The 14,452-nt window shown below is 44.5% G+C and overlaps 1 protein-coding gene across 10 annotated transcripts in view; it reads right to left on the bottom strand.

Annotated features, from left to right (window-relative positions):
• Window positions 1-8,543, bottom strand: part of NME9 (NME/NM23 family member 9) — a 59,507-nt gene extending 50,964 nt beyond the window's left edge. For 2 of the 10 annotated variants that reach the window (XM_034957480.3, XM_034957475.3), the window contains exons 1-2: window positions 3,094-8,536; window positions 2,579-2,615 (exon numbers count right to left, since the gene is read on the bottom strand). In XM_034957480.3, coding sequence (XP_034813371.1) covers window positions 2,579-2,615; window positions 3,094-3,125 — 69 coding nt within the window. In that variant the 5' untranslated portion in view covers window positions 3,126-8,536. Of the gene's footprint in view, window positions 1-303; window positions 425-1,236; window positions 1,305-2,578 lie in introns of all 10 variants that reach the window. The other 8 variants (XM_055110525.2, XM_063602953.1, XM_063602952.1 and 5 more) reach the window with 8 other exon arrangements.
• Window positions 8,544-14,452: the final 5,909 nt, after the last annotated feature.

The raw sequence follows: 14,452 nt of genomic DNA on the forward strand, positions 1-14,452 counted from the left end.
ATTGTTCTTAATACAGGTATGCTAAGGTCTGTGTCCCTTTAAAAAAGATAGGATGCATTATTGGCAATAAGGGCAAGAAACATGTAACAATTGCTAATCCTCTATTAAAAGTCCCTTTTTTGGCCAAACGTGGTTGCTCATGCCTGTAATCCCAACACTTTTGGAGGCCAGGGCGGGCAGATCACTTGAGGCCAGAAGTTTGAGACCTGCCTGGCCAACATGGTGAAACCCTGCCAATACTAAAAAAAAAAAAAAAAAAAAAAAAAAAAAATACAAAAGTTGGCCGGGCGTGGTGGCACATACCTGTTTTACCAGCTACTCAGGAGACTGAGACATGAGAACTGCTTGAACCTGAGAGGTGGAGGTTGCACTGAGATGAGATCATGCCACTGCATTCCAGCCTGGGCGACAGGACAGAATGAAACTGTCTCAAAAAAAAAAAAAAAAAAAAAAGTCTCTCTTTTAAGGAAGCATAGTCCTTACTTTTTTTGTTTCAATGAAAAGTAGAAGAAAAAGAAACCCAGAAAAGTCTTCTTGATGTCTTAAATGAAATAAGAGAGTTGGACTGACATAACCCTGGGCCCACAACTACAGTCCTGAGGAAGGTGATAGAAGCGTTCAGAAGGGCCCCACACCCCTACCCAGAGGCTCAGACTTAAGTCACCAGCAACTCTCTGTGGCCCACCCCTGTCATGGAGTGAGTCCCACCAGCTCTGGGGCCAGGACTCTGGGCAGTTGAAGAATCTCAGCCCTGGGAGCCAGGCAAGAGTGGAACAGTGTGGGAACTATCCGGACTTCACTAAGCCTGCATTTGGTAGGGAATGAATAGGGAATGTGTGGCACCTTTTACCCAGACTGTCCCTTGATGTCCTGTGATTTCTGCCTGTCTCAGTTATAAAGAGAACCCTGAATAACCTTGCTGAGAGAGAGGACAAGGTTCCTGGGTTGGCCAACTTTAGGCACTGCTTTCAAGGGGTTTACCTTATAGAGAGGTGACCTTTACACAGATGCCTCAGTAGAAGACGGGAGGGGAGGCTGCTCGCTCTCCTCCTTTCAGCAGGAGGGAGCACTTACTTTGAGTACTGCATTGTACTCAGAGCTCTGAGTAATACACATGAAAAAATAACAACATTGCTAACAAAAGTTATTACCCCCATAGGAGTTCTAGGGCATCAACACATGAAATGACCATAATATGGGGCAATAACATTAGAGACACCACAGACAACATCATACCAGCCAGGAAGTGTCTAAAGGAGTCTCATCACAGCTCTGCAGGCGTTACAGGACAGGTATCATCCCTCCTGTCACGTAAAGGATACGGAGGCCAGAGAGTTGAGGAAATGAGTCACACAGCAATGAATGGTAGGACCAGTTGATCAGAATTTACTTCAACCAGAACATTCACGTATGAAGTGGCTTCTGACTCTAGAATCCTAGAATATCAAGGCTGGAAGAAGGCCCTTAGGGATAATTCACACAACATCCTCATTCCATAGATGGGCAAGCTATAGCCTGGAGAGGTTATGTGACATAGTCAAAGACACAGTTGGCTATAGGGGACACAAGAACTACATCAGGTCTTCTGACTTCCAGTCTAAAAATCCCACCCCACCCCACCCCACACCCCTCCCACCCCCAGCATGGGGTACCCTTAGAATGATGCTGCTTTCCCCTTTCCTCTTTTTTAAACCACTAGGCTTTTGAAATCCACATGCAAACTGCTGGTCCTACTGAGGACAATAAGAGAGAAACCAGATGTCTCAAAACCACTAATGCTCTATTATCTAGGAGGCTCTGTAGCCTTGGTATGCATCTTACTGGGGCCAGCTGATGATGAGGCATTTTAAGTTCGTTTTAAAATGTTCCCATGTTGCAGATCATCCAGCTGATCTCCTTATGACCAAGCACTCTCTCTTAATTCCAGGGTCTATGCCTGCATGTTTTTACCATCACTTCAGAATCAACCACTGTCTATTGTCCAGGACCAAGAAGAAGAGCAGTTGCTGGCTTCTGAATTCACTTGTCCCACATGCAAATGAAGTAAGGCACTCTATATAACAAATGTCCAGCACATAATATATCTCAAAACACATTTGTTAATAAGTGAAATTTGATGAGAACAGTGGTGGGATAACTGGGTCTCCACAAAGCACACAGTTACAGACTCATGCCCAAAGTCAAAAGAACCTATACTGTATTCTCTGTGCAAGCTGCAGTTGTATTTCAACAAGAACAAAATAACGGTCACATCGAGTTATGTTGATTCGTATTTTCTTGGTTTGTAGTTTTATTTAATGCATGTTTAGGTTTTATGGTTGTATAAGCACTATAAATATAAACAGCTTCTACTCAGTTTTGTTTGCATTAATTTTGTTTGCATAAAATTTGTCATCACTGGGGTTCCAAGATAAGTTTTGTCCCTTTAAGACGGAAGGGTACATCACTCAAGTTTGAGAACACTGTCACGTACTGCTGGCAAACAGAATGTCACTTTTATACTGCAACCCCGCTCTAATCACCCTCCTCTTCCCCGAGCCCAACCCAGAGCTGGAAGCTAGCGCCCCTTGAGGCTTACCTGCAGGGCAATTTCCTTCTTCCTGCTGCCCATGGCTCTGTAAAGAAGACGAAGCCCTGTTACCGCGGCCGTGGGCCGTTCCCCCGCAGCCTCGCGACAAACTGCTGCGTGGATCAGCAAGCCCAGAGCCTCCTTCAGACAAGCCCCCCTCCTACGGCCCCCGGCCCCTTTTTAAGGTGCTTCTAACTGGCGGCAAATCAACACACTGATACAAAGTGAACACCCCACGAGGAAGCGGAGCCTGCAGTCCACGGGCTCGTGGCTCGCCGGGCGGTTTTCTGGGGATGTGCGAAGCCCCCTCCCCACCCCGGAGCCGGCCAGGGGGCGCGCGCAGAGGCCGGAGTCAGTGCGCCGGGCGCGGTGCAGCCTGTCGGGCACAGGGTCGCCAGTCGAGGAATTCTGACAAAAAAAACGACATGGGACCCTGTTATCCCTGCTGTTCTTATGGATTACTGGGAAACTGAGCCACTGCGAACGACAGGTACAAGATCTTCGACGCGCCCGGAGTCACCAACCGAGTCTGCAGCGACCTAGCCGCGGTCGTCATGGCAACCTGGCCCCCCCGCCAGGCCTGCCAGGAAAGCCGGCGGACACGTAAGCCACGCCCACTCTGGGCCCAACGCAGTCTCTCCGCGGAGGCTCTGAACCCAGCCAGGGAGAGGCAGGAGGGAGTCCCGCCCCTTGCCCTCCATATCGGACCATAGGAACCCACTCATTGGCTGCAGCGTTTGTCAGCGTCTGGAGGTTTGAACCCACCAAGCAAAGACCCAGTGCATCTGTGCGTTGCACAGTCGCATCTGTGAATCCCTGCATCCCTCCTGCCCTGCCTGCCAAGACTGATGTGCAGCTTTTCTACCATCACATACCGGTATAATGTGTGCAAGGTGGGGGGTGTCTCCAGGTTTTGAGGGGTCTGCAAGCGTTCTCTTTAAGGCAAAGAATATGAAATTACAAATTCAAAATTAGATATGAAAGTCAAGTGAGACACATACAAAACAGTTACAGACATTGTAGATATTAATCCAACTGTATCAATAACCACTTTAAATGTGAATAATCTGATTACACCAATTAAAAAAGAGATTGTCAGAATGGATTTCAAAAACAAAGCCCAATCGTGTGTTATCTACAAGAAAATACATTAAAAGCAAAAGGATAGAGAAAGCTATACCAAGCTGACACTAATTAAAAAAATAGCTGAAGTAGGTATGTTAATTTCAAGAAAAGCAGACTTCAGAACAAGGAAATTTATCAGGTATAAACAGGGACATTACATAAAGTTAAAGGGATCAGTTATTTGGGAAGACATAACAATACTTAATATGTATGTACTTAAAAACAGAGCACCGAAATATGTGAGGCAAAAGAAGATAAAACTGCAAGGAAAAATAGGTAAACTCAGTATTATAATAGAATGCTTTCATACCATTTTTAAAAAGTAATTAATACATCCAGCAGAAGCAAATGAGCAAGGATATAGTTGAACTGAAAAAAATATATGAAATTGATCTAATTGACATTTATACAATATTTAGCTCAACAACAGCGGAATATAGATTCTTTCTCAAGCTCACATGGGACATTCACTGAGATAGACCACAATCTAGGCCCTAAAACATAGCTTAACAAATTTAAAAGGATAGAACAAAGTCTGTTCTCTGACTACAATAGAATTAAACTAGGAATCAATCACAGCTGATGAAAGAGATCTCACAGATTTAAATAAATGAAGAAATATTCCATGTTCATGGATAGGAAGAATTAATATTGTTAAGATATCAATTCTTCCCAAGTGAAGCATACACCACATGATTTCCATCCAGGGAGTGCTGATACCCTGTTTGGCCATGAGGTACCCAGCAACCCTCTGTGAAGTACAGGGCGATGGGTATACTGGAGACCGAACATCTTCCTACCTGTCATCCTACCTTCTCCCACTCCAGCTCCGAATCCACCTACTCTTTTCTTGCATTCAGTCCCATGGCAATATTCAGTTCCATGATAATATTACACAGAGCCACAGGCAGTCCTTAAGACACCACATTGCAAACTGAGTTGACTAGATGCAAATCATGTTCATTGCCACAAGGTGGTGGTTGCTGAAGCTCTTGAATGGTGTGGAATCTCCCTTAGAATTTAGTTTCCAAAATAAAATTCAAATCAGATGCTAAATTCCTCTTGCCAGCACATGGAAAGATAGTGACATTTATTCTTTCTGAAAGGGTTAAATTTCTTACCATGTGGTCTCTATTACAAAATGTACTCACATCTTTGCCAGGCTAAACCTCAGAAACAAATTTAGGTAAACCACATGTCACAGTTTGCCTGGGACACCCCCACTTTTCACCTGTTGTCCCATGCAATTATTAATAGCAACCCCTCTCACTTTCAAAAGTGTACAGTTTGGGTAGGGTGCAGTAGCTCATGCCTGTAATCCCAGCACTCTGGGAGGCCGAGGCAGGTGGATCACTTGAGGGCAGGAGCCTGGCCAACATGGTGAAACCCTGTCTCTACTAAAAAAAAGTATCAAATAGCTGGGCATGGTGGTGCATGCCTATAATCCCAGCTACTTGGGAGGCTGAGGCAGGAGAATCACTTGAACCCGGAAGACGGAGGTTGCAGTGAGCCAAGACCGTGCCACTGCACTCCAGCCTGGGTGACAGAACAAGACTCCATCTCAAAGAAAAAAAAAATTGCAGTTTGGACAACATGGAACCTCATCAGTTTTTTCCCAAATGAATCACCTTGGGCCACTCCTGCTTTTTAATAAAGCTTCCATCTTTTACATGTTTTGTGACACGGGTGAATGGTTTTTTTTGTTGTTGTTGTTTTTGTTTTTTTTGGGTTTTTTTTGAGACAGAGTCTTGCTCTGTCACCTGGGCTGGAGTGCAGTGGCGTGATCGCAGCTCACTGCAACCTCCGCCTCCCGAGTTCAAGCAATTCTCCTGCCTCAGCCTCCCGAGTAGCTGGGACTACAGGCATGTGGCACTACGCCCAGCTAATTTTTGTATTTTTAGTAGAGATGGGGTTTTACCCCGTTGGTTGGCCAGGATGGTCTAGATCTCTTGACCTTATGATCCGCCTGCCTCAGCCTCCCAAAGTGCTGGGATTACAGGCATGAGCCACTGCTCCCCGCTGGGTCAGTGTTTTAATTTATTATCCAAAAGTCAGATTTTTTCAAATGTATCTATTTTTAATCAGCCCTTCCCTCAGTGATGTACTTTTTTGTTTTATTTTAATGCAAAACCTGCTAACTAAATTTAAGGGCTACTGAGATGTTTTAGAGTTCAAAAGATTGAAAACCAAACTCTTCCTCCTGCAACTCATGTTTATTGCCACAAGGTGGTGGTTTACTCAAAAGAAACCCTTCTGAGACCCAAATTGGACACTAGGAGCATTTTCTTTATCAAAATGCTTCAGAACTGATGTGACTCTGTAAAACAAGAATGACCCTCCTCACTTTAAGAGGAAATCATAGACCAAAGCAGGCTGTGCTTCCTCGGATGCCTTCCCGTTTTTCATCGTAGAACATAAGAATGTATATACACATCTTCATCAAACCTAACTCCTCTCTCCTTCCAGGTGTAATGTCTTCTTTTTTCCACAAGTAACAGCAGGTCCCTCCTGTGCCTTGCTCTGAGGAAGGCAGCTGGGAGTGGTAGAACTGGGAACTTTAGGGTCAGACAGATGTGGGCTGGATCACAGATACACCTACTACCTGTCTAAGCTTGGGTGAAGCTACTTCAGCTTATTCAGTCAGTCTTAGTTTCCTCATCTTTAAATTTTTTTTTTTTATAAGAAATGGGGTCTTGTTATGTTGCGAGGTGCCTGGAATGCCTAGGCTCAAGCAGTCCTCCCACTTCAGCCTCCCAAGCAGCTGGGACTGCAGGTGTCCACCACCATGCCCGGCTTGTTTCCTCATCTTTAAACAGGGAAATAAGACCTACCTTTCAGGAATGTTGTGGAGAGAGGTAATGCGTTTCAAAGTTTCTTGACATTAAAACCAGTATTACTGTTGGCCGGGTGCAGTGGCTTACGCCTGTAATCAATCCCAGCACTTTGGGATGCCAAGGCGGGTGGATCACGAGGTCAGGAGATCGAGACCATCCTGGCTAACATGATGAAACCCCGTCTCTACTAAAAATACAAAAAAAAATTAGCTGGGCGTGGTGGCGGGCGCCTGTAGTCCTAACTACTCGGGAGGCTGAGGCAGGAGAATGGCTTGAACCCGGGAGGCAGAGCTTGCAATGAGCCGAGATTGCACCACTGCACTCCAGCCTGGGCAACTGAGCAAGACTCCATCTCAAAAAACAACAACAACAAAAACCCCCCAAAAAACAGTATTATTGTTGTTGTTGTGAAGGTATCATGCCCCCTTTCCACAGTATAGATACGTTGGGCAGCAGCTTCCCAGCCAAGGATTGCAAGCCATAACTCCCCAGGAGGTTCATCCAAGTTGTTGTGTGGATCAATATTTTAATTCCTTTTTATTACTTCGTATTCCATGGTCTCAGTATATCACCATTTGTTTCAAATTAATATTTGAGTGGGATATGAGGTTTTTTATTTCCCCATATGGATTTCTGGTTGCATAAGCACCATTTGTTGAGAAGACTTTCCTTTACTTCACTGGATTGATTTGGTGTCTTTGTCAAAAACCAACTGGCCATATAAGTGTGAGTTTCCTTCAGGATTCTCTAGTCTATTCCGCTGATCTAGTTGACCATCCTTATACCAGTACTTGATTACTAGTTGTATAGTAAGTCTTAAAATCAGGTAATCTAAGTCATCCAACCTTGTTTTTCTTTTTCAAAATTTGTCTATTTTAAGTTCTTTTACTTTCATACAAATCCTAGAGTCAATCTGTTAATATGTCTGTCTTTAAAAATCCTCTTGAAAATTTGATTAAATTGCATTGAACCTAAAGATTGACTTGGGAAGAATTGACATCTTAATAATGCGGAGTCCTCCAGTCCATAAATAGGATGTGTGTTCCATTTATTCTTTAACTTCAGCAATGTTTTATAGTTGTTAAACCAATCTTGCAAGTCATTTGTATTTATTATGCTATTATTAATGAAATTGACTTTCAAAATTTATTGCCAATTTTGTGCTGCCAGTACATAGAAATACAACTGATTTTTTCTATATTGACTTTGTACTCTGAGATCTTGCTAAACTCACTTATTAGTGCTGGTAGTTTCTTTGTTGATTGTGAGGGTAACTTTGAAAACACAAGATAGTGAGCCATAAAATGGAAGCAGCTAGTCTGAGCCTAACAACCTGCCTTGGACTGTGTTGCATTTTCTTCGTGTCGTAGTAGTCATTGGAGGTTACAATCAAACTGCTCATCTGTATTGTGAGTCCCTGTAGGGCAGGTTGTCCCAGCTACTTCCTAGTGAATCTTTTATAATGAACCTCAGGTTTCCATCATGACCTGAACGAATGAGCCCTATGCTGCCCACCATTCATGCTTACTGAGAAGTCAGAGGAGATGACAAGGAGACTTCTACATGTTGTAGAGGAAGCTGACCATAGGTCCCTCCTGTTGACCGATGTTTCTCCATGGGTCTCTCATGCATCTGCATATTTTTCAAGCAGAGGCACTGACTGCTTTATTCCCAACAGCCTTTTCAGGAACGTTTATATAGTGAACAACCTTGAAAGATAGAGGTAGTATCTCCTTCTAAAGCAAAGGAAAGGTTTGTTTACAGCCTTGGAAGTTAGAGATAATGTCTCCTTCTGTAGAAAGCATACTTAACTCTTCAGTGTAAAAGCTTTGGTTTCTTGAAGCTAGGATTCTTCTCCTATAACACAACCTGCTGCATGTGCAGGTGTCACCTGGCCCTCTCTGCATTGTCCTATGGGAATCGGTTCAGGAAACCCATGCAAAAATGCTAATACTTTGGTTATTGCTATTGCTTTGAATAATAAACTATCCTTCATCTCTGACCCAGGAGCGACTTATATATTCTTTCAGCATCCATGATTATGGAAGAATAACTTGTAAGCTTGCAAGGAGGGTAAAATCTCAGATGATTTACAGTTCTTAACACCTCCCTAAAGGTAATGAACTTTGCCCTTGATTGTTGAGCCTCCTAGAGAGCATGCTCTTCCAACCTCCCATTAGAACTCCTTGCCCATACACTGGAAACTTTTGAGGCAGAGCTAGATTTCAGTCAAGCTACAAAGACCTCATTATCAAGGACCACACTCCTCCAGTTTTCACCCAAAGTTTCCTGAATGGCTGCCCTGGAGATTTGAAGGCTTAATGCTAAAAGGCCTTAAGCATTTAGAGATCTCTAAACATCACTAATATTTAACTCAAAGATTTGTGTGCATTTTATGGAATACAACATACCACATCCATATTTGTTTTAATGTAAAAATAACACTTTAAAATTCTAGCCATCAGGGATTTTAAAAGTGTTTTCTAACTGTCTTGTTTGTCAAGACATTTGACGTGATGCTACTGGATGATGCTACTGGATTTCAGAAAATTGGGCTAAATTAGAGCAAGCAAGCCCTGCATTTCAAATTCAGCATCCAGGCAATTTTTTTCTTTGACTTGGTATTACAATATTTCAAGTACTAAAACTCATGAAAACATGGGACCACAAATGAAGATCATTTTTCCATTGTTTTACAAACTGGGGCTCGGTTACTGAGAGATGCTCAGGAAGCTGGCCCCAGGCTATGGGTGGCAGAATGTCATTGTGAGTATCTCCTGTTGAGAGGCCACATTGTTCATATGGCAGGGAATGGCTCTTACCTAAGCTGCTGCTGCTTTTTTTTTTTTTTTTTGAGGTCTCACTCTGTCACCCAGGCTGGAGTGCAGTGGCCCAATCATCATTGCTCACTGAGCCTCAAACTCCAGGACTCAAGCAATCCTTTCACCTCAGCCTCCCAAGTAGCTGAGACTACAGGCAAATGACACCATTCCCAGCTAATTTTTAAATTTTTTGTAGAGACAGGGTCTTGCTGTGTTGTCCAGGCTAGTCTCAAACTCCTGGGCTCAAGCAGTCCTCCCACCTTGGCCTCCCAAAGTGCTGGTGAAACAGCTCCGTTGTCTGGGGATTTACCTGTGGTTCTTTGTCTCACGCCGAGAAAGAATTCAGGACACCGACACTCATGAGAAGTGGGTTTAGGAGTGGAAAGTTTAATAGACAAAGAAGAGGAGAAAGAGAACTTCCTCATACTGAGAAAGCGGGTCACCCAAGAGGGGGTCTTTGGTTGGGGCGGAATGCGATCAGTTTTGTAAAGAGGATTGAGGAGGCACTGATTGATTTACATAGGGCCTAGGGGATTGGTTTGACCAGGTGTGCCATTTTACAGAGCCCATGAAAAGACTGACTCTTCTGCCATGGTCTTTTATTATGCAAATGCAGCTTCTACCTGGGGGTCACTATGACACTTAGTTTTACCTGGATGGTGCCGTGACACCCGCACATGTGGTAACAAGGAAAAGCGAGTGAGAACCACAATATTGGGTGGACCTGGCTCTTAGCCACCTGCATTTACATATGCATATCTATGCTTGCAGTCTGAGCTTCCAGGATGTTTTTTGCTAGATATGGTTTGGGGACTGCTTTTCATTAAAGGAAAATTCCACCAAGCCTTTCTACCTGCCTAAAAATAATTTCTTAATAACTCCTATATTACTGGGATTATAGGTGTGAGCCACAATGCCTAGCCCAAGGTCAGCTTTTTATCAGCTTCCAGGAAATGTTATTAAAGGATTTTTTTTCAATGAAGAAAGATGTCCGATGCTTTAAAAATGATTTTTTACCCTCCACACTGTCATTTTTATCAAATGTAAGTTTCTGAAAAATTTAAGTTTTTTTTTTTTTTTCCCAAGACAGAGTCTTGCTCTGTGGCCCAGGCTGGAGTGCAGTGGTGTGATCTCGGCTCACTGCAACCTCCACTCCTGGGAGATTCTCCTGCCTCACCTTCCCAAGTAGCTGGGACTACAGGTGTATGCCACCACACCCAGCTAATTTTTGTGTTTTTTTTTAGTACGGATGGGGTTTCACTATGTTGGCCAGGCTGTCCTGAACTCTTGACCTCAAGTGATGCATCCACCTCGGCCTCCCAGAGTGCTGGGATTACAGGCATGAGCCACCACGCCCAGCCTGAAAATGTAAGATTTTGAGTAAATGTAAGTTACTTAAAAGACCCATAGTCCTTTTCACCCAGCTCCCCAAAAATTGGGGAATTGACCAGAATAGTTTCGTTATTTTAGTTCAGATGACCATAGATTTGCTATCCAAAAAGCTAGCCGCCTCCCACCCCCAGCCAGGTACAGTACTAGTTGTGCGGGCCAGAGACAACAGCAGTAACTCATTCTCCAGCAGTCACCCACCCTATACATGTCTTTTTACTTGAGTGTGCCCACAGAACCAATACCAGCAAGTGCTCAGAAGTCTTAGTCCATTTTGTGTTGCTCATACCTGAGGCCAAGTCATTGATAAAGAAAGGAGGTTTATTTGGCTCACAATTCTGCAGACTCTACAAGGAGAATGGTGCCAGCATCTGCATCTAATGAGGGCCTGAGGCTGCTTCCACTCATGGCAGAAGGCAAAATGAAGCTGGTATGTGCAGATCACATGGTGAGAGAGAAAGCAAGAGAGAGCACAGAGGAGGTACTGGGCTCTTTCCAACAACCAATTCTCATGGGAACTAAGAGTGAAAATTCACTCATTCCCTTGAGGATGGCATTAGGCCATTCACAGGAATCTGCCTCTGTGATCCAAACACCTCTCACCTGGCCTCACCTTCAACATTGGGGATCAAATTTCAACATGAGACTTGGTGGAGCCAAACAAACCACATCCAAACCATAGCATCAGGGCACTCCAAATTACCAAGTCTTTACGTCACTCACTGAATGTGAACTCTGGGATTTCATGAAAAAAACATGGGAATGATTGAGAGAAAAACAGGAGGTGCTTGATTTGGTTTGTATCTGCATGTAACAAAACCACTGACAAGAATAAAATTTCAAAACTTTATTCTTTTAATTCATTGAGTAAAAACAACACTCCAGGAAAATGAGCCAAGTAATAAATAGCCTGTGACTGGCCCCAAAGGCTCACACATGTGCCATACCTGGATGTGACAAGCTCAGGCTCTGGGAGGTCTGCCCTGGTCTGGACATGTGCAGTGTGCTTAAGACCATGGAGGAGGCGTGGGGGCTCTTTGCTCCACTGCAGCTCCTGCCTCTCCAGGTCATTTAGTTACCAGAAAAAATGGCCAGTTTATTAATACTCCAAACATAGTAGCCATAATTGGAATATGCGTCCACTTCAGTGGCTGGGCCTGGGTCCTCTTCCCTTTTCAGCTTTATTTCCCAGCATGAAGGGAGAAGTTGTACAATCCTAGAGAAGACTTGCTCCTGAGAACAGGCATGGGGGGAAAAACCGAGCCCAGTCATGAGTAGGATCTGGACAAAGATGTCTAAGAATTAGGACCTCCGCCCACATGCAGGTTTAGCCTGCGGCTTCAGGGGAATGAACATACTGTACTGGAAGTCTGCCCTGATCACTCTGTGTCCTTGGGCAGAATTATGCATGGAATCCATGCAAAGGCATTGTATCAGACCCAATTTATTGGGCGCATCTGCTCCCCAGGCCTTGAGCCACTTATGCAATTGAGCCACAGCTGCTACTACCAACACCTCATCTCCTAACACCACCAGCTGTCCCAGCCTTCACGAGGATGAGATCCCAGCCCTGGCAAGGCCTCCATTGTTCTTGCTGAAGCAGGAGTCGCAGCGGGTCTGGCGACAAGCCTTGGCTGATCAGACCCACGAACCTCTGGGCATTCCCACCACCCCCTAAGGCGGGCAAAGCACCACTACACAGGATCTGGGTCCCTCTGTGGCTGCCTGGAGAAGCTGATGATACAGCCTGGAAGTGGAATGAGTGCATCCTGGGAAGGACTTTGAGCCATGAGAGACATAAGACAGGAAAGAGATAAACTCCTCTCCCTAATGAAACTACTCCAGTGCCCAGTGGTTCCAGATGTCTTGCATTTTTGGATGAGGTTATGGTCAGCCTAGTTAGTGCGCCATCTTTCATTTGCTTCCCCACCTTTCCTGCCTCACCTCCCTTTTCCTCTCACTTTTGCTGCCCTGGGATTGTACCTTCCTCCAATAAAGTGTTAGTAAATGCACTTTACACAGTCCGTTTTCTAAGGAACCCAGGCTAAGACAATCCCCTTTCCTACTCTTATTCTGCACTAATCCCCCACAGGAAAACCTTCTAATGTTTCTAATAAGTATTTCCTTGTTTGTATATGTATTTGCAGAACATTTTTTGTTGTATGTGCATATGTTTTAAATTTACATAGGGATTATTGTGTTATACACTTTATTTCTCATTCTCTTTCTTTTTCAACCATCCAGTGTTTTTAAGATCCATACATGTTGCTATGTGTGAACATTTGGTCCAGGTGCTGCCTGGTACTTCATGGCAAGCAGTCACCACATCTTCCCTATCCACTCCCCAGTGATAAGCATCAAGATTGTTTCTTTTGTTTTTTTTTCTTTTGAGATGAAGTCTCGCTCTGTCGCCCAGGCTGGAGTGCAGTGGCACGATCTCGGCTCACGGCAAGCTCCGCCTCCCGAGTTCACACCATTCTCCTGCCTCAGCCTCGCGAGTAGCTGGAACTACAGGCGCCCGCCACCACGCCCGGCTAATTTTGTTTGTATTTTTAGTAGAGACGGGGTTTCACTGTGTTAGCCAGGATGGTCTTGATCTCCTGACCTCGTGATCCGCCCACCTCGGCCTCCCAAAGTGCTGGGATTACAGGCATGAGCCACCGCGCCCAGCCAGCATCAAGATTGTTTCTAAATCCACCACCTCAAACAATGCTATTCACTTAAACATTATTTGAAACTCTCAGCCATGCGCTGTGGCTCACACCCGTAATCCCAGCACTTTGGGAGGCCGAGGCGGGTGGATAGCTTGAGGCTAGGAGTTCAAGACCAGCCTGGCTAACATGGTGAAAACCTGTCTCTACTAAAAATACAAAAATTAGCCAGGCGTTGTGGCATGTGCCTACTTGGGAAGCTGAGGCAGGAGAACCTCTTGAACCCGGGAGATGGAGGCTACAGTGAGCTGAGATCACGCCACTGCACTCCAGCCTGGGTGACAGGAAAAAAACAAACAAACAAAAAAACAAAAAAACCCCCAAAAAGCTCTCATCCCACCTGCTTTCCCAAATTAAGCCATGGCTAGTTCCATTTCCTATCAGTAAATTCAGAAATTTCTTGGTTAATTACTGTTTCTCACCACCCATCCCCAACACACCCCTTTGTTGGAGTTACCTTGCAGTTATAAGGGACTTACCTAATGCCAGTGCACAGTGGGTGGATTACCTGTCTACTCTGGCATCTGCAGGGATGTACACGTATGGTGGTATCAGGCTGATATTACCTGCAGATATTCTACATTTTTTCCAGGCTAACTGCAAGGTCCATAGGATCTTCTGGCTTTTTTTTTTCTTTTCCTTTTCTTTTTTTTTTTTGAGACAGAGTTTCGTTTTGTCACCCAGGCTGGAGTACAGTGGCGTGATCTCGGCTCACTGCAACCTCCACCTCCCGGGTTCAAGTGATTCTCCTGCCTCAGCCTCCCGAGTAGCTGGGATTACAGGCATGCGCCACCACACCCAGCTAATTTTTTTTTGTATTTTTAGTAGAGACGGTGTTTCACCATGTTGGCCTGGCTAGTCTAGAACTCCTGACCTCAGGTGATCCACTCACCTTGGCCTCCCAAAGGGCTGGGATTACAGGCATGAACCACCATGCCCAGCCTTTTTTTTTTTTTTTTTTTTTTTTTTTAATTTTTAAGAGCAGTTTTAAGTTCAGAGCAA

This window comes from Pan paniscus, chromosome 2 (assembly GCF_029289425.2).
Source record: "Pan paniscus chromosome 2, NHGRI_mPanPan1-v2.0_pri, whole genome shotgun sequence".
Taxonomy (NCBI): Eukaryota; Metazoa; Chordata; class Mammalia; order Primates; family Hominidae; genus Pan; species Pan paniscus.